Raw genomic sequence first — 21,480 nt, forward strand, 5'->3', positions numbered from 1 at the left:
CCTTTTTATAATCTGAAGAAACTTCTTTCGCCACAAATAACTTAAAATTAAACAAAAAATAACATAATACATTAAAATATACAAAATTAAAATATACATAAATATAAAAAAAAACATTTTCCAGACAAAAAAAATATATACATATAAAAATATATATATTCCAGTCAAAATAAAGTTATATATATATATATATATATATATTCCAGTCAAAATAAAGTTTTACATATTACAGATGCTCTGTGCAAAAAAATGCATAGCTGTTTACAAAGAAATATTTCAATTTGTGGGAAAATATTATTAACAAAAATGGAAGAGATATCAAAATTAATTTATCCAGCATATTCATCGTTAGTGGTGCCGGACAGGTGTATTAAGCAAATAAACCGAATTCATTATGATTTTATTTGGAATTATAATCAACATTTGATTCGAAAAGGTGATATGGTAAAGTTACCGGAGGAAGGAGGGTTGAAAGTAATTGATTTTGGAGTAATGAAGAGGGTTATTAAGTCAAGATGGTTACAAATGTTTGTAAAAGTTGAACAGTTTCATGGTTTAGTGTTTCTGTTTAGGAATTTCCTTTCTTTTAAGATGTGATTTTGATCAAAACTGCTTAACTTGTCTGATTTTCAAGTATTGGAAAATGTTGTACAAGTATAATTTTACTCCACATGATGTTGTTATTTGGAATAACAAGTGTTTTTTACATAAGAGGAAATTTTTATTTTATAAAGACTGGTTTGACAAAGGCGTTTGAAATCTAATGCATTTAATGGATGAAGAGTGTAATATGTTAAGTTATGACCATTTTAAGATTAAATTTATTTTGGATTATGCATATAGACAGTTTTCTTTAGTCGTCAAAGCTATTCCTGTAGCTTTGAGGAATTTAATTAAAGGTATTAACAATATTCTTCTGTAATACCTACATCGGTTGATTTGTTTATTGACAATTATAATTTCTTGAATGTTAGTTAATTATTAGTCTATGTTATTTTAATGACTGCTATACACTGATGGTTGTGATTAAGCTACTGTAATCATAGTGTCATGACTTAATAATATTAGAAATAATATTACTAAAGATCATAATTAAGCAGTCCTTTTTTTTGCATGTACCTTGGTATTATTTATAGAAACTTAGAGTGCCACATAAATCAGAAATTAGTTCATAACTTTGTGCCTAAATCACTGATTCAACAAGACCAAGGTAATGAATGAATGTGATTTAATTTTCTAAAGCACAGACATTCTGCTTGTCATTACACACACACACACACAGAGAGTCTCAGTGTGCAGCATAATAAGAGTCACAAGTGCTGAAGCTGCTCAAACTGAGCAATTGTCCTTCCAGTTTCAGACCAGCATGCATCAGTCCATCCCGACCGGAGAGAAGTGAAGCAGCAGGAGGAAATATGCATGTTTTGGGTCTGTTTATGGTGACATCTGTGTTCATCAGCACTGGATCTGCTTCAGATGATCAGATGGAGCTAGCAGCTTTACTGCGCAGCGTCTCTTCAGCAGCACTGATCACCGGCCCACAGATTGCTGCTGCCGGCCCCAAGCTGCTGACTAAAGACGGGCTCATCCAGGGCCTGACGCTGGACAAGTCTTATGTGTTTTATGGGATCCCGTTTGCCGATCCTCCTGTGGCGGCGTCCCGCTGGAAACCGCCCCGTCCTGTCACGCCATGGAGCGGGGTGTATGATGCCACCTATCCCCGAGCGGCGTGCATGCAAGCCTGCATTGGACCCATTGCTGATGAGTGTCTCAAGAAGGTGAGCGGGACACGATGACAGACGGGGGGGGGGACTGATTCTGTGGCTTGTAAAAACAGCAAAAACTTTTGGGTTCCATAAAAATTTAAGATCTACACAGAGGAATAAATAACTTGAATTGATTTAATTTGCTATATTTAGTCATTTATTTGGATTAAACAGAATAAGGTTTACATTTAGTCACGTAGCAGATGCTTTTATCCAAAGCGACTTAGAAATGACAAAAGATCAATGATATGCAAGTGCTATAACAAGTCTCAGTTAGTCTAACGCAGCACATGTAGCAAGGTTTTTTTTAATTATATAATAAAGAAAAAGAAAACAGATAGAATAGAAAAAGAATAGAGCAAGCTAGTGTTAGAAGGTCAAATAAAGACAGAATAGATGTTTTTTTAGCCAGTTCTTGGAGATGGCTAAGGCTTAAATTGAATTGGGCAGGCCATTCCACCAGGAGGGAAAAAAGTCTGTGAAAGGGATATATATATATATGTGTGTGTGTGTGTGTTGTGTGTATTTATTTATTAATTTAATTTATAAAGCTGACCTAAAACAGATTAATCATTATGCCTATATAAAAAAAACACTCTCATTATTCGGGCAAAGCTGACCTAAAACGCAAAATGTTTGCCCTCTCTCTTCACCATTCCCACATCTCAGACCTCAAATACATAAAATATTAATATTATTTTAGATCTCATAGGTGACCTATTCTGATCTCAAAATAGTGAGTTCTCACTGAAAGGTGAGGAGTTTGCATCTATGAAGAGGTTTTTTGTATTATTTGTAGCATTGGGATCACTAGACAAGGGCTTACAGGAAAAGGGAATTTACCACATGATTTATTAATTATTAGTAAGTAAAAAATTATTTACAAAAAATAATTAATAAGTAATTAAAAAGTAATTAATTAAAAATAATTATTATTAATTATTACTAACTTATTAATAGTTAGTAAGGTACAGTAGTTGTTTAGTTTAGGTATGGGATCGGATTAAGGCATCTAAAATATGATCATGCATTAACATGTGCTTTATAAGTACTAATAAACAGCTAATATGCTAGTAATAGGAATGCTAATAAGCAACTAGTTAATGGTGAGAATTGGTACTAAAAATTTAGTGATACCAATATTACAGACCCAAAACAGACACAACACATTCTCCTTCACATGTCACCTTTCATCGTAACCTACGCTCACTCTCACCCTCCCGGCTATCTTCTATGGTTTCATCTTCGCTTCCTCCCTTAAACAGTTAGCACCTCTTGATGCTAACAGTGCTACTGATATTTTCTGCTCCACTCTTACATCTTGTTTAGACACTGTCTGCCCCTTGTCTTCGGGACCAGCCCGTACCACCCCTTCTGCCCCTTGGCTATCTGATGTTCTCCACAAACATTGTTCTAAGTTCAGAGCTGCTGAAAGGGTGTGGCACAAATCCAAAAATACTACTAACCTTAATGTGTATCAGTCACTCCTCTCTTCCTTCTCTGCTAATGTCTCCACTGCTAAAAGGACATACTACCATAACAAAATTAACAATTCGTCTAACTTTCACATGCTCTCTTAAAATATTTTCCTCCCTTCTTTGTCCTCCTCCTCCCCCTCCTGCGTCAACTCTAAAATCTTTGCCACATTCTTCATTAATAAAATTAAAACCATCACTCTCTGAGGCAGAAGTCTCCAAACTCCTCCTTTCTAATCACCCTACTACTTGTCCGCTTGATCCTATTTCATCTCATCTCCTTCAAGCCATTTCTCCTGCAGTTGTACCTGCACTCACTCACATCATTAACATATCCCTCCACACTGGTGTTTTTTCCTCAACATTTAGACAGGCTTGTATAACCCCACTACTTAAGAAACACACCCTTAACCCATCTCTTTTAGAGAACTAGAAACCGGTTTCCCTTCTTCCTTTCATTGCATAAACACTTGAACGAGCTGTGTTCAACCAAGTCTCTGTCTTTCTCATACTGAGAAACCTCCTCGACAGCAACCAGTCTGGTTTCAGAAATGGACATTCAACCGAGACTGCCTTGCTCTCAGTTGTTGAAGCCCTAAGATGGCAAGAGCGGATTTCAAATCTTCAATATTTATCTTGCTGGATCTGTCCACTGCTTTTGACATGGTTAACCACCAGATCCTCCTGTCAAACCTATTGGCAAAGGGCATCTCATGAACAACACTCCAGTAGTTTGAGTCTTATCTCTCAGATAGATCGTTCAAGGTATCTTGGAGAGGTGAGGTGTCCAAGTCGCAACATATAGCTACTGGGGTGCCTCAGGGCTCAGTTCTTGGACCAATTTTTCTTCTTTGTCTACATGGCATCACTAGGTTCTGTCATTCAGAGACATGGCTTTTCTTTTCACTGCTATGCTGATGACACTCAACTCTACCTCTCATTCCATCCTGATGATCCAACAATAGCTGCTCGCATCTCAGCTTGTCTAACAGACATTTCTTGCTGGATGAAGGACCATCACCTTCAACTCAACCTTGGCGAGACAGAACTGCTTGTGGTTCCAGGAAACCCATCGTTTCATCCCAATTTCACCATCCAGTTAAGCACATCAACCATAACTCATTCAAGAACAGCCAGAAACCTTGGAGTTATGATTGATGATTAGCTGACTTTCTCAGACCACATTACTAAAACTGTCTGGTCCTGCAGATTTGCTTTATTCAACATCAAGGAGATCAGGCTCTTTCTTTCAGAACATGCTTCACAACTCCATATTCAAGCTCTTGTTCTGTCCAGGCTGGACTATTGCAATGCTCTCTTGGCAGGTCTTCCAGCCAGTTTAATCAAATCTTTACTATTAATCCAGAATGCGGCAGGATTAATTATTAATGAGCCGAAAAGAATGCACGTCACACCTCTGTTTATCAATTTTCACTGGCTACCAATTGCTGCTCGCATAAAATCCAAGGCATTGATGTTTGCCTACAAAACCACCACTATGCGCAATGCAGACATCCTACATCATCCACCGGAACGGCTTCCGTGTACAACTGTTGGAGCAGGCTAGAGAAAAGTGATTATTACATTTTAAATACGGATATTTCTCTTACAAAAATGCATCAATCCACTATAGGAGGCCTTTATTCACCCCCCTTTTTGCCTGCAGCTCAAAATTATCCTGTGCGCATTCCGACTCGTTTTGTCAGCACGGGTCACATGTGTAATGCTAGATTATGTATGTGTAATGGTCAGGTGAGTGAGGACTGTCTGTACCTGAACGTCTTCGTTCCTCTGAGCGTGAATCTGGCAGCTCCACTGCTGAAGCCGCTGCCGGTGATGCTGTGGATCCACGGCGGGGATTTTATCGCAGGCTCTGCTTCCAAACAGCTCTACGACGGCCGTTACATCAGCAACTTCACGCAGACGCTGGTCGTGAGCGTCGCCTACCGCCTGGGTGAGACTCTGATGACTTTTAATAATAAAAGCCATAAACACAGAGCTGAATTCATATATATATATAAATACACACGTAGATGCCTCATCTCGTATATATACATCTCGTCTGCCATATTGTAATGGTCAACTTGAAGTCATTCATCATAGTAATAACAGTAATCAAACCAATTTTACTTAAGGTTGCATGTGAAGTAACTTTGCTTTAAAATGCATAGCAAGATCTCCTAACTAAAGATCACATGATCACAAACGGAAATCACTTCAGTGAAGTGACCATCGCATGTAACCTTCGCTAACGGACTTCTGGAAGGGTCCTTCATGTTTTTCACTTTCGTTTGGAACGTCCCTAAAAATGGTGTCCCCTTCCCGATGTGCCCTCCAACGGCGCAAAAAAGCTGTTTGGAATTCGTCCAATGAATATTTGAAGATGCTACAGTCCTGCACAGCCGATAGTCTGCGAACCCTTAGTATGGTGAATGACATCATGTTGATGTTCCCAAATGGCGGACGCGTCTACGTGCTCGGAGCGGTTGAATTGGGCATTTATACATATCTATGGCTGAATCTGTTTCTTCAGGTGCATTTGGCTTTCTAGTGTCAGGAAAAGACCCGCGGACTTCTGCCGCAGGGAATTATGGGATTCTGGATCAGCAGGCGGCGCTGCTCTGGGTCCAGCAGAACATCGCGGTGTTTGGAGGAGACCCGAGCAGGGTGAGAAATTAACTAAACATATTTATAAAGGGGGCAATTTCAAACCATGTTCAAGCCACCCAAAATAACAATTTTTTCAACATGGAAGTAAGCCCATGGGCAAGACTTCTGGATGGTTCATTAGCCGTATAGGAAATTAATGAGAAGAATTACAACGTGCAGTAAACGGTAAAACTATTTACACTACAAACCAGTGTGTTCATAATTAAGATGATACATTAAAATAATATGGTAAGACACACCAGTTTGCAATTTCAAGCAGCAAAAGTTTTGTACAGATAAAAATAGCTGGAAGCAAATGAGACCGGAAGCAATAGAATTTACAAATGGCCGCACCCATTTTTTTGCGAAGAATAAGGTGGATAAATGTGGTTTTTGTTTTTTTTTTGTTTTTTGGTCTATAAAATTAATGGATAATGTCCCGGCAGAACATTACCAGTAAAGTTTCATTTTGTTTCGTTTTTTAACAATGGAAAATAATAAAAAAAATATTTTGCATATGTTTTTTACATATAAATGTGTAGGCCATATAGTTTTTGCATTGTGACATTTTCACTTCCCCAATTTTCAGTAATTGCAGTGCAAAAAAAAAAAAAAAAAATTTAATTGTTTATTTTAATCAGGTTATTATAGTTACTTGAAATAATAAAGTAAAAATAACTAAAACTGAGCCTATATAGACATATTTTACAACTAATAATAATGACAAAACCAGACAACAAAATTACAAAAACTAACTAAAATAAAAGAAAATATGAACATAAAAATTAAAAATGTTCATAAAAAACTGTAATAGTATCAATGAAACTAAAATTACACATAAAAAAAAAATTAAACACAAAAAAAACAATCAAACAAAAAAAACAAACAAAAACAAAAACTAAAAACAAAATAATTTTTTAAAAACTTTATATTACCATTATATTACAATAATAAGAAATTAGTATGAAAATGTGCTTTAACTGTCAAGAAAATAATAATAATAATAATAAAAAGAATAATACTAAAATAACCTTAATTTTCTTTATGCAAAATAACAACAACATTTTAAGATACCACATGCTTAAATGAAAATAAATAAATTTTTTAGATTCTACCTGTTTTGGTGAAAATAGATGTTTTCACAAAATTCACCTGAAGATGCCTGTAGAATAAAATAAATAAATGCATAAAATCATATGCTGAAATGAAGATAAATAAATAGCAGACTCTGTGAATGCAGGTGACTCTGTTCGGCGAGAGCGCCGGCGCTCAGTCAGTCAGTCTTCATCTGATGATCCAGAGCAGTAAACCGCTCTTCAGACAGGCCGTCTTCCAGAGTTTACCCTTCTCCATTCCTCTGAAAACACGGTAAACGCACATACAGACGTGTATCTGTACAGACGAGTGTGAGGTCTTCAAGCGCTGATGTTTCTCCTCAGGCACGAGTCTCTGAAGCTCGGGAAGAACTTCGCTAAATCAGCAAACTGCTCACTTCTGGACCTGATGTGTCTTCAGTCTCTGAGTCCTCAGGAGGTGCTGAACGCACAGATCAAATCCAGTGAGAACAAACCCCTCCACATCTGAGAAAATTATCCATGCAAATATTTTATTTATTTTTATTATATTTCACATTAAAAAAAAAATCATTATTTGAAACAAAATTTGAAACTTGAAATTGAATTGGGGGGGGAAAATTTGATGCACTAAAATATTCAATAAAACAGAAAAAAAAAAAAAAAAACTATAGACATAATTAAATAAAAAATCATTGTATTACAGCAACAATATTTTTAATGAAAATTACCATTGGGAAAATTTAGAATAAAATATAAAGCACAATAATTTTATTAAAAATGTTATTACATTTAATTAAATAATAATAATAACAACAAAATATAAAGCACAATAAAATGATTGGACAAATAAGAAAGTAAATAAAATATCTATAATAAGAACAAATTAGCATTAACATACTTTAATTGCCATGGTAATCTCAAAATAAATAAATAAATAAATATAAAAAATCTAAATGATTTGAAATGGTACCCTAAGTTTCTTAATTAATAATAATAATAATAATAATAATTTAAGAGTAATAAAATGTAATAATTTTTTTAAACTAAAGTTACATATATTACTAATAAATTATTAGTAGACATAGTAATAATAATAAATATTATTAGTATTATTATTAATATTAATATTATCACCCATTCATAGTGCTATTCATTTAATTTTTTAGTTTTTAGAATTTTCGTGACATTATTCATTGCCCAGTTCACAATATTTGTAATGCAAAAAAATATTTTAATAATTAAAAAATTGGTTTGAAATTATGCTTTAATTATCCTTAAAATAATGTTAAAATGTAAAAAACTCAAACAATCCTAAAAAAATCCTTCATTTTTTTGTTCATGCAAATCATGCTAAAACTTTAACTTTTTTATTCTATTTTTTTCTTTTGATTTTTAAGTGAATATAGGCATGTTTTTAATGACTGCACAGATCAAATCCATGCACATTTTCTCCTCCACCTCCTGCACAGATAATATCAGTCAGAGATGCTGAAGCTGCTTGTGTTTCTCAGGCTCAAAGGTGGTGAACCCCTTCCGCTTTCTGGAGCAGTTTGAGAGCTGGGGGCCGTATGTGGACGGAGAGCTGATCAGAGAGCAGGCGGTCAGTGCCTTCCTGAAGGGACACTGGCAGAAGGACAAGCCCGTGCTGCTCGGTACGGTTTCATCCAGTCTCACCGTCAGCATAAAACCAAACAACAAGTACACACTAGTGTACAGCGTTCATGACGTGTCAGCGGTCGAGTGCACCATCTACACCACGGCCATCTTCAAACAACACGCCATCAAAATCCTGCGCAAAAACCACTCATTCCTCATGAACACTCTAACAGGATACAAAATCCTGCGCAAATACCTGCCGCTGTACAGCGATGCAGACCGCAGGGACATGCTGGCACAGGTTAGCCCCATCATTTACTCATTCCTCGTGATGATTCTGACAGGACTTTACTCTCAAGCCAACTACAACTAAATTCCAAACCTACAAAAATGTAAAAACTCTTTCAAAAACATCTCAATTTTGGTGCCAAAAGCATCTTTTGCTCTCTTCCTCCATCACGACTGATTCAAACAAGTTATATTTATATGATTTTTATTATAGCATCACATTCATATCCAGATATCATTTTTATTATAGCATCACATTTTTTGCCTGATTTCCTTATGAAGTGCATCTGCATTTTTATTATATTTTATTATTGTGTATTTTTTTATTATATATATATAATTATATTATATATTTTTATTATATATATATATAAAATCAAAAATAATATTAAGTAAATTCATTATTGATTTTGTTATTAAAATGGTATCATAATTCTTTACTCTATCAATTATATCTTAATATATTAAGATATATGGATCAATTATATATTCTGCGTAATCTATTTTTTATTTATAATTAATTGCTTCCCTTACGGTTAATAACACCCACCCCCCCGTTTCCTCAGTTAACAACTGCATTCGCTGTTTACAACACAACAGGCACTTAACATGCATAACAGCCATTATTTGAAACAAAAAAAATATATATAAACGATCTTATAAAAAAATTCTCATGTAACATATAAAAAAAATGGTTTGAAAAAAAATTCAACTAAAACTAAATGATAAATAATGTAAAAATGTCATTTATAAATCAGGTTATATCTGGTTATTTACAGTAATAAGAATTTAGTATGAAATAAGCTTTGATTGTAATAAAAATTCATCTAAAACTAAATGATCTAAAATATCCTTAATTTTCTTTACAAGAGTTAAGTCCACCTGTATTTAGAGATGAATGGGAATGCTAACATACAGACTTCATATCAACATATCAATGATGGAAAAAAACAGCTTACCACAATAGAGAACTGTACAACAAAGACAGAGCATGTTCTGTGTTTGAATGATTCTGCTCTCCTTCTGTCCACAAGGCGGCACTGGGTGTTGTGATTTACTCATCTGGCTCTGAGATCTCAATCAATGATTTAACCAGTTATTCTGTGTCACTTCAGCAGAGTTCGCCCGAGAGGTCACAGGTCTATCATAATAAATAACTAAATCTATGCATTTACTGCTAAAGTGACTCAGATAGTTGAAGTCTGGCCCTAATTATAAAGATTTCTATTTTAAATAAATGCTGCTCCTTTGAACTTTCTATCCTTAAATGCTGCAACCTTTTACCCAACAGTGATATTTTAGTATTATTTATACACTACTATAGATTTTTTTTTTTATATTTATATTTATCAACTGTCAATATTATTTTAAATATTTCTTTTTTATATATAAACCATTAAATACTTAATTACCATTTTATTAATTTAATTTTTTTTTTAAATTGTGCAGGCTTTTACCCAGAAGTGATCTTTTAGTATTATTTATACACTATTATAGAATTTATTAATATATATATTTTAATATTTATACTTGTTTATAGATTTTTAATTTTATTTTTTAAATGATTTTATTTATTATTATTTATTTACTGATAAATAAATAATATTTATTGATATTCAATATTTATATTTATTTATATATATTTAATATAAGTATTGTAATATCTATTCAATATTTTAAATATATAGTTAAATTAATATTCATTATTACAGAATCCATTAAAAGTACATAATCCATAAAAAAAACATTAAAAAAAATTATAAAAAGTTGTTTCACAAAAATATTAAGCAGCACAACAATTTTCAACATTGATAATAAATCTGAAATGTTTCTTGAGCATTAACAGGGTTTCAACACTGATAATAATCTGAAATGTTTCTTTAGCAGCAAATCAGCATACTGAATGATTTCTGAGGAAGACTGAGAAAGTATGATGCTGAAAATGCGCTACGTTGATGACAGAAATAAATTACTTTCGACAATAATCCACTTAGAAAACATCAGCTCTGCATTTTTGATCAAATAAATGCAGGCTTGTTGAGATTAATAAACAAATAAATCCATTACCTTTCACACGTAAGAGACCTGATTCTTTTACCTTTCAGATTGTGACTGACTACATCTTCCTGTGTCCGTCGCGGAGGTCGGCTCGCGCCGGCGTGGCGTCTGGGAGCTCGGTGTGGATGTATGTGGATCCTGGCGTGTGGTCGCCTGGCGTGTGGTCGGCAGGTCTGACGTTACGTGTGTCACGGCGCAGAGCTGCCGCACATCTTCCACTCGTCTCCGACTCGCGAACCCCAGCATCAAACCTCAGCATCACTCCCTCCTATCCACTGCTGTCCAATCGGATGCTGTGTTACTGGGGAGCGTTCGCTCACACCGGCGACCCTGGATCTCACTCCGAATCAAGTGCGTTCTGCCGACAGCAGCGTCCGCCGGCGTGGCCGCGCTACACGGCTAACAGCGGCTGGCTGAACATGAACCTCACACTGCATTCACACGCGCAGACCGGATCGCGCGAAGACATCTGCGACTTCTGGGACACGCTGGGAATCTATCCATAGAAAAAAGAAAAAAATTCAGGGAAAATTCTCTCATAATCCTCAGATCAAGTCGTTCCAAGCTCTAACGCCCCGTTCACACCAAAGACGAATAACTATAAAGATAACAATTTTGTCCAATGTAATATCGTCTGTTTATTCTATGCTGCGTTCACAACAAACGCGAATAGAGGTCTGGCGCGTAATGCTTTCAATGTTAGCAAGTCAGTAAAGACGCGTGTACGCGCGTCGTCGAGGTCCTCGCGGGCGCGAATGAGGCGTTTAGCGCGGACGCGTGCGCTGTAGACACGCGAATTCGCCTCATTCGCGCGAACTTGAGCGTCTGGCGCGTGACGCGCGTTACGCGCGAATGGTGCTTTTGTGGCATTTATTATGTGTTTGACACGCGAATTTCGCGTCTGCCGCCCGAGTTGAAAAATTTCACCTTTGCGTTCAATTCGCGCCGCGTGGTTTACCAATCAGGAGCCTGCTCAGGAGTCACTCATTCAATATGGGAAAAACGACTGAATTGGCAGTGAGCAAGTCCACCAGAGCTATATGACAAAAGTTCTATTTCTATCGAGACATGAATAAAAAAGGACCTATATATACTACTATATATAGTATAAACATATTAATAGAATTAATTGAATAAGGCCAAAGATAAGATTTACCCCAAACGAATTATATTTTATCTTGAACCACTAAAGAGACATCAGAGCCAGCGGCAAATGTCAGAAGGTCTAGCCGAGGTGAGGACCGCTCTCGGGGATACATTGATCACTGAGCTCTGCTGATTGTGTGGAGCTCATCTCCGAAATCGGCGAAACACATTTTTAATATACGCTGTCTTTATAAATATATAACCGCCTATTTGAGTTTAAAAACAACTACAGTACAGTTCTCTCGCGCCTGAATACTTTTTAAAACTACATTTCATGACACGATTGAACAGTAAATGATTAGAAAATTATCAGAATAAAAATGGTGGGTGAAAATGCTGCTTCAACTCAGCTGGAAGCCCCCTCATGACGCAAATTTCGCATCTGTTGTGAAGTTACATTTCACAGCGCGACATGAAGCGAATTTCCTGCGCGATAAAAGCGAATGATCTCAAAATGTTCAATGCGGCACAACAGACGCGGTAGAACGCGAAATTTGACGCTCTATTTCGCGTTTTGGTGTTGAACAGCATAATCCGCTTCCAAATTCTTGAACTCTGTTATATAAGGATTGATTCTGATTGGCTTCACTGTTGTTTTATCATTCCATCAGCTGGAAAATAAATCGTCTGAAAGTGATTCAAAACGAATCGTTTCTCTGTGCCTTTATAGTTAAGTCAGTGTGGTCGTGGACCTCTGCTATTCTTTAATATTGAGAAACGATTTGCAGAACTATAAGACTTTTATCGTTATCTTTATAGTTATTGTGCTTGGTGTGAACGTGCCTTAAGATCTTCGTTCATCTTCAGAACACAAATTAAGATATTTTCGATGAAATCCGAGAGCTCTCTTGAACCTACCCAAATAAATAAAAATTATTCTCATAAAACACCTCTGATTACATCAAAAAAAACACTGGAATTGCGATCATCGAAGAATATCTCAATTTGTGTTTTGAAGATGAACGAAGGTCTTACGGGTTTGGAACGAAATGAGGGGAGTAATTAATGACAGAATTTTCATTTTTGGGTGAACTATCTCTTTAAGTCTAGAAGGGATACAGCTGTGGCAACTAGTCATGCGCACATCAATATAGTGTAATTTTTGTCATACTGTACAACAATAAATACTATTTTTGCATTATTGTAAGGGATAGGTTTAGAGTTGGGGTAGGTGCAGATGTTAATAAAACACGCCGACAATCTATAGGTAGAAAATACGCAAATTTTAATTGTTCAGTATTGTGGTCGTTCTGCAGCTGTATCCCTTCTAGCCACAACCAGAAAAACACGCGAGCTCACTCATATCTCATCTGTTTCTCATGGACTGACTGTACAGTCAAACCAAAATTTATTCAGACACCTTCAACTCTTCTACTCTTCATTATCACAGTTTATTCACTATATGTTAAAAAAAAACAATAAAAAAACTGCTAAAAAACCAAAATCATCTTGATAATGTCTGATAACTTTAATGAGTCGCTGAATAACTTTAATAGAAAGGTGGTGTAAAAAATTAACAATAAATAGCTGTCAGCTGCATTCAAGTACACAATTAGATTATACCAATTTAGCCAACTAATTACCAAGCAATGTTTAATTTGTGGTGTAAAAAGGTCACATTAGCAATAAGTGTCTGAATAATTTTTGGTCCCAAATCTTTATCAGTTTTACTGGTAGTCCACTGTATGAAGTGTTTTTCACTAAAAATTTTCCTGCACCCACTAGTAAAAAAATATCAAAAATTATATCTGGTGTCTGAATAATTTGTGGTTTGACTGTATTTGTGTATTGTTTTTCAGTGCAAATACCTAAACATTTATAGTGCTGTCAAAAGATTAATCGCATCCAAAATAAGAGTTTTTATTTACATATCAATCATTATTATTATTATTATTATTATTAATAATAATAATAATATTAGGCACAGATCGCAGGATCCTATAAAATAATTATTTATTATTATTATTATTATTATTCGCACAGATCACAGCATCACAGCACAGGATCATATAATAATAATTATAATTTTACATATAAAAAAAATTTTTACATATAAAAATATTTATATATATATATAATATATATATATATATATATATATATTATATATATATGTGGATTTCATTACATGTTTAAAGTAGTTACATTATTATTATTATTATTATTAGGCACAGATTGCAGCATCTATAGCACAGGACCTTATATTAATATTAATAATAATCATAATACTTTTAAATATCAATATATATGTATATTTATGAATTTCATTACATATTTAATATAGTTACATTATCATTATATGTATGTTTATTAATTTCATTACATAATAAACTAAAAACACAATATAAAATATTTATTATTAATATTATTATTATTATTAATATGCACAGATCACACCAAGAAGTAAATGTATACATTATATACTTATTACTTAATATAATATTTTGGTCCTCTTAAGAATTCAGCTGTTTTCAATAATATTAAAAGCTAAATAATCCCTTTGCTATTGGGACAAAAACATGTAATTTAATAAAAATAAATGGAAAATATATTAAAAGCCATAAAATGACAGAATGAACAACTACAGATCCTTTACTCAGATGCAAACGCCTTCGAGTTTATTGGTGTATTAAATTACAGATATTTGTATTTGTGAGCGCACAGAAGGAGTTTGTAACTGAAAGAGCGGCGTAAACGGGTCTGGACTGGAGCAGAGTGGATGATAACTCACCCCAAATAACCTCTCCACAAACCAGCAGACACGCAGAGGTTATGAGAAACCATAAAACACACGCTCCGGGCCTGACACATGGACTGGAGGACGGTTCAGATCAGAGCTGTGCTCCAGACGTCAGATCCTCTCACAATAAAACACAGCTCCTGCATCAGAGAATAAAACAATAATGATCCAGTCGAGCCGCTGCACAACTTTAATAATCACCAACTAAAGCTTTCAATCAAACGACCGTCCAGCTGCAGTTTCTGCACTTTGAAGGAGGAGGAATATCAAAGAAATCATGATTGTGTTCAAGCCACTTCAGAAATTTGAGGCCACAATACACACACACACACACACACACTATTATACATACATATATATATATATATATATATATATATATAGATATATTATATATATGATATATAACTATATATATATATAAATATAAGCTATAAACAATATATTTTTAAATACTATTTAAATTGTTGAATTATAACATTAATAGCTTTATAATAAAAATACACTTATTTATACAGTTTAAATCATTTAAACAAAATCAAAATTTTCAAAAAAATTATGTTTTTATGTACGTAAATGTTTCATTAAAGCATCTGCAACTTAAAAATCTAAATTATTCTAATTATAAATATAAATACTTATAATAAAAAAATGTTAATTTGAATGTATTACAATATTTAGGTAAAACATTTACTATTGTTATATTGGCGCCCGAATTAAAAAAAAGTTATTATAAAAATAATATAAATTAACTTACAAATACTAAATATATATTATTAACAAAAAATCAATGATTTAAAATGCAATAAGTATGATTAACAGAAAATATTTTATTTTATATTTTATCCATTTTATTTTAAAATGTAATACATTTTATAAACCTCCCTAAACACATACATACAAACATACATATTTTCTATTTATGCTCTGTTAGCACTAGCTGTCATTGTCCTTGCTGCGACGTCACATGAGAAGTAATCTGATGTGTCAGCATTACTGCTGCATCATGGGAAACAGAGCAGATCCCCAAGAAATGCATATCTGCATGTAATAATAAAACACAATTTAAAGCTGACTGACCCGCTTTCAGTCGTTTCCCATCATGCCTCATTCCAATGCTCCTCTGCTGGTGACGACAGCAGAGCTGAGCACATCAAGCGACTCATCACTTTAACAACAGAAAAACACATCACAGCGGGACTCATGACTTTCAGATGGGAAACACACATGAAGGTAACACAAGCTAGCAGCTCTCTGATGAAAATTAAACATATCAAATCACCATCCACAGGATGACACATATCTGATAAACCACTCCTTTTTATATATGATGATAAATACAAATAATATCAAATAATATATACACAAATTATTTTTTACAGGAAATGCATATTTCTTTATTATAAATGTATTTGTAAAAAAAAAAAAAATCATATATAACATATAGCATTTATATTTTTTTAATATAATTTTTTTTGCATTGCTTACTTTCATTAAAAATAATAATAAGTAAAATTATATTAAAATTAAAATAAATAAAATAAAATTAATAAAAAAAATACAATAAAAATAAATATACCTTTCCTTTTAACAATGAAATTGTTTAGCTGATTATTTTATATGATCATATTTCTGATATAATAATATAAATAGGCTAATATAGTTTATATAATATCTCTATAATATAGTTTCTTTCTTTTTTCTTTCCTTCTTGCTTGCTTTATTTATTTATTTAATATTTTGACATTAAATTAAATTAATTAAATGAATATACATAAAATAAAAACATTAAAATACATAGATAAAAAAAAATATATATAGATAGATAGATAAGATATTTTATTCTTTATTCTTAGATAGATAGATAGATAGATAGATAGATAGATAGATAGATAGATAGATAGATATTTTATTCTTTATTCTTTATTCTGATAAAGAAAACTATTTAAGACTATTACTATTTATAGTATTTTGACATCACTTATTAAGTTCTTATTATTATTATAAATTATTATTTTATTTTACATTTTATTATAAATAAACATATCACAAATAAAAATAAAAACATAAAAAAACACAAAAATACACAATACACATAGACAATATATATAGAAATTAATAACATTTATTAGAAATTCTTCACATATTAATTTGCTATTACTTTCATTAATATTATTATTATTATTATTATTATTATTATTATACATTCTGCAAGCATATTAAATATATTCAAATATATTTTTGTCCTTTTTTATATTTAGCTGTTTTTACTTCCATTATTATTATTATCATTATTAATCATACATATTGTATATTATATTAAATACATAATGAGTATAACAAATATGTGATTTTATAAATATACATATATCAACATGCATTTTATAATATAATATAATATAATATAATATAATATAATATAATATAATATAATATAATATACAATATAATATAATATAATATTAATATAATTGTTCCATGGAATATTTTTAAACTTATGGTAGACTTTAAGACAAGCTTTGAAACAACTGAACAAATATGGCAGCGGACGGCTGATTTTGTGTACCGATAAAGTAGCCTACAGAAGTGTGTGAAACAGACGCGCGGCGGCATGCAGCGTTATTAGAGCTGGTCAGGCTAATTAAAACTCAGTCCAGCGCTGGAACGACAGCAACAGACACACACAGAGCACCAGACGAATACTAATGACCCCGAGCGGCTCGTACTCCACTGATCCAGGGTCAGGACCTGCCTGAGAACAGCTCATTCTGCCATCATTACAGCAGCAGAGACACTGATCCCGGTCCAGCCGCTGAAGGAAGGTCATTATCCAGTCTGTGAGGAGCTCTGCTTTATCATTCAATGTAAAGCTGCTTGATACGGCTGTCCTTTATGGACAATAATTATATTCTGAAGCCCCAGCGGGAATTATAATATCATCTCTCACCTCCCTACATTCAACCTGAGTGATCTCTATCACGCACAGCATCTTTAATATGCAGCACAGGCTTGCATTTTATAACCAATTCCCCGAAAACACTGTAAAGAGAGAGAAAATCATCTGTGAACTCACAGGCTCAATGGCAGCGGCGCTTCAGAGGTTCTTCAGAGCGAAACACTGCAGCAGAACATGTATTAAACTCTCCACTCTGCAATTAAATCACCATTTAACCACAGGTTCAGACCCAATTAAGTAATTAAGCCACTCGGTGTTGTCATGAAGCACGTTAATTACTGTGAACTTCCTCTGTTCCCAGCGGGCCATTAACACACAGGCTATTTACTGTCACACACACACACACACACACACACACACACACACACACACACACACACACACACACAAGCTCATGTTCGGCCCTGCAGCCTTAAAGCAACATGACTAACTAGAGAGCTCTCTTTATATGCATCACATTTCACACTTCAAACACGCTGCGTTTATCAGACGCGCCTCTCGTTTCTGCTCATCTGTGAGTCTGGATCATTTCACTCATCAGACGGGAAGATGAAAGGTAAAACTCTAATGTGACTAACAGACTAACAACAGCATGACCTCAAAAACACACTGTTTACTGCAATATGCTCTGATATATACACACATGCACGCTTGTGTTACATGATAAACATGCCAAAAAGTTATTCATTTTCTAAATGTTTTGTCTGTTTTGGATGATTTAAGACTTTATGCTTTGTGTAGGACTAGGACCTTCCACTCCTGAAATAACTTAATTCCCTAATTGTAGATAATCATGTAAAATAAATCATTAGAAAATTATTACATATAAATTAAAATATGTATATTTTTGCATATTTTATTTAAAAATCATTTATAAAATATCTATATTATATAATATATATATATATATATATATATATATATATATATATATATATTATATATATATATATGCATGTGTGTCTGTGTATATTAATGTTTTTTAAACAAAATTAGATATAATCTACTATGACTGTATATACAAAATATATGCAGCTGTATAATATATATATATATATAATGTATGTGAAATATTTTTTATATATATGTAGCTTTATATATTGAGTGTTTATAACATATATACATATAATATTACACTTATAATTATATATATTGCTTATTTATTTTTAAATATATTTATTATTCAGAGAAATTACTTTTATATACATATATTCAGGGATTTTTAAATATTCTATATTTCTGACTGAGTCATTGTCCCACTTACAGCATCATATTTCTAATTTTATGCATTTTTTTTTGTTGATAAAATATATTTGAGGATTTTATATTTCTATATTTCTGAGTGATTGTGCCGTTTAAAGCATCATATATGAGCTGAGGCTGTCTCTGGCTCTCAGTGAAACTGCACCTGTCACAAAAACAAGATTTGGTTCTTTACATTTGCTTTTGGTAATTTAATATGAGAAATGTCTGCAGGCTTGACTTACAGCTGCGTCGCTCTGCATTCGTTCACACTGAATCTGTCGCTTCAAGCACAGACGCAAACATCCTTCCTCACAGCCTTCGGTTCAACAAACCCTCCGTTTGATTCTCCAGCATCATCTGAAAGACATCAGATCAAACTGACCGATTCAGAGTCAAAATAAACCACACTATGAAGCTTTCTAAAGAGTGCAGGATGGGTTTCCTCCATCACTCTTTAAGAGAGTGTGTTGTGTCTGTATCAGTTTCACTGGATCTATATGGCGTCTGTGCTCAAGACAAAGACAAAGTCTCTCCACATTTCGAGTGACAATTAGTAAGTTAATTTGCTCTGTCTATGGAGGACAATGCATTTGTTCGGTCTGGACACACACACACACACACACACACACACACACAGATAAATGCATATGTAGTGGCTAGGGGTGTGTGATATGGACACAAAATTAAATACCAATATTTTGGGGATTTTCTTCACTACTGAAATATTTTGCTGAGTGTATTTTTATGCTGGTACCTTGGCTCTCTTAAGCCTGTCATTCATAAATAAATGTGACACTTAAACTGTCAGTAGGTGGCGTTAAGACTCTATTTTAATGAGTGATTCATTGAATTATTCATTCAAAACATGTGTTCATTTAGGAATGAAGCAGATGACTTTATAAGTCTTTATAAGTGGATCTTTGAATCATTGACTCAAATGATTCGTTCAAAACCGCTGATGCATTTAGGATCATTGAATCACTGACAAATGTTTTGTTCAAAAACAGATTATTCAGGAACAAAACATGCAGTGTTGCTCTGAGATGAACAAATGCTCTGATTCAGCTTTGATTTGAACTATTTTCATTGGCAAAAAAGAAAAACAGACACTATTGTGTCTAAAATGCAACTCATTTAAAATTAACATCATGTTTGTTGAACTGCTGTGTAGAGTTGATACAACATTTGCACTCTCATGCTAATGCTATGTCGCTGCTAGGGTGTTCTTTGTGGTTCCTAGATAGTCTCGCACTGGTTTAAATTAAAAGAGCCTCACCAACCAGACATTTAAGACCCCAGATGCAGTTCAAGGGTTTCTGAATACGAGCAATAGCGACACAAACATCTCTAATAATTGAATAAAATTGAATAAAAAGATAAAAAAGCGAAGAAATGAAGCGTGAATCACCCGTCAAACAATAATAAGAGGCTGACAAAAGAAACAGCAGGACAGGAAAACAAAAAAGAAAGAAACTAACAGACAGATTGAGACGTGTGGCTAGGAAATGATGTAGCAGCTCCGCAGCAACACTCGGAAACACTCACACTCACCAAACCAACGGATGAACAGAAAGAAAACACAGAAAGAGAAACTCTGAAAAAAAAGAGAAAAAAACAGCCGCTCCATCAGAGCAATAAATGATTGAAGAGCTCTGGACCACCGCTCCACTTTCACTGACCTTCTTCTGTCGCGCATACTTTCAAGATTCATCTCTGATCTTTTTCTCCAGTCTACGGAGGACATAAAGTAGGGTTTAATCATAAAAACACACTCATATTGCAACCCAAAAAACAAGAAGGAATAAATAAGAATCTATAACAAACAAAAATAAAACTAATTCTAAAATAAGAAAACAATAAAACTTTCAATACAATTAAAAACAAAACAAACCACCAATTATCTTTTATGTAAAATATAAAAGACAGGTTATTATTAGTAGTAGTAGTATCTGTCAATAATTTTTATATCAATTATTTATATAATATTAAAACTTTCTTTAATTCATTCCAAATGAAATGTAAAAATAATCTACATAATTACTGTAATGCAACTGTTTTTACTTAAAATATATGTTAATGATTTTGTACATCTTTTATACAATATTAAAGCTTTTTTTAATTTATTAAAGAATATTAAACTTTCTTTGCTGATTGAAATGTAAAAATAATAATAATAATTGGGAATAATTTAAAAGAAAATTACTCAAATGGTAAATTATTTATATGTAAATCATTTTAAATATGCGACAATCTAAATAAACAAAATAATAAAAAATGTTTTATGTCAATTATTTCTACAGTATTAAAACTTTGTTTAATTAATGCTGATCAAAATGTGAAAAAAATTAAAAAGTCTACAAAATTTGAAAATGTAAAATAAATTCAAAACATTTATTTTATATATTAATTACCAAAATATATAGTTAAAATCAATTTGTATACACACACAGACAAACACTAAATGTTTACGTTTCTATATGTAAAA

At 33.1% G+C, this 21,480-nt stretch overlaps 1 protein-coding gene and 1 long non-coding RNA gene across 2 annotated transcripts in view; one reads left to right on the forward strand and one right to left on the reverse strand.

Annotated features, from left to right (window-relative positions):
• Positions 1-1,086: 1,086 nt before the first annotated feature.
• On the forward strand, positions 1,087-11,445 carry LOC109112422 (crystal protein). The gene is made up of 7 exons (XM_042721611.1): positions 1,087-1,778; positions 4,994-5,195; positions 5,775-5,908; positions 7,131-7,258; positions 7,330-7,448; positions 8,478-8,863; positions 10,956-11,445. Exons 1-7 carry the CDS (start codon positions 1,416-1,418, stop codon positions 11,412-11,414), a joined length of 1,791 nt encoding a protein of 596 aa, XP_042577545.1. The 5' UTR covers positions 1,087-1,415; the 3' UTR covers positions 11,415-11,445.
• Positions 11,267-21,480, reverse strand: part of LOC122136968 — a 34,961-nt gene continuing 24,747 nt past the window's right edge. Inside the window, exons 4-6 of the long non-coding RNA XR_006154452.1 lie at positions 19,238-19,352; positions 14,786-14,934; positions 11,267-11,404 (exon numbers count right to left, since the gene is read on the reverse strand). This is a non-coding gene — a long non-coding RNA (uncharacterized LOC122136968). The remainder of the gene's footprint in view (positions 11,405-14,785; positions 14,935-19,237; positions 19,353-21,480) is intronic.

This window comes from Cyprinus carpio, chromosome B4, assembly GCF_018340385.1.
Source record: "Cyprinus carpio isolate SPL01 chromosome B4, ASM1834038v1, whole genome shotgun sequence".
Classification (NCBI taxonomy): Eukaryota; Metazoa; Chordata; class Actinopteri; order Cypriniformes; family Cyprinidae; genus Cyprinus; species Cyprinus carpio.

Excerpts from the sequence above, each read along its gene's own strand:
- LOC109112422 (XM_042721611.1), top strand. The coding sequence starts at position 1,416 with ATGCATGTTTTGGGTCTGTTTATGGTGACATCTGTGTTCATCAGCACT. Across the intron at positions 7,259-7,329 it reads TCCATTCCTCTGAAAACACG|GCACGAGTCTCTGAAGCTCG; the intron begins GTAAACGCACAT and ends GTTTCTCCTCAG. Across the intron at positions 8,864-10,955 it reads GCAGGGACATGCTGGCACAG|ATTGTGACTGACTACATCTT; the intron begins GTTAGCCCCATC and ends TTTACCTTTCAG.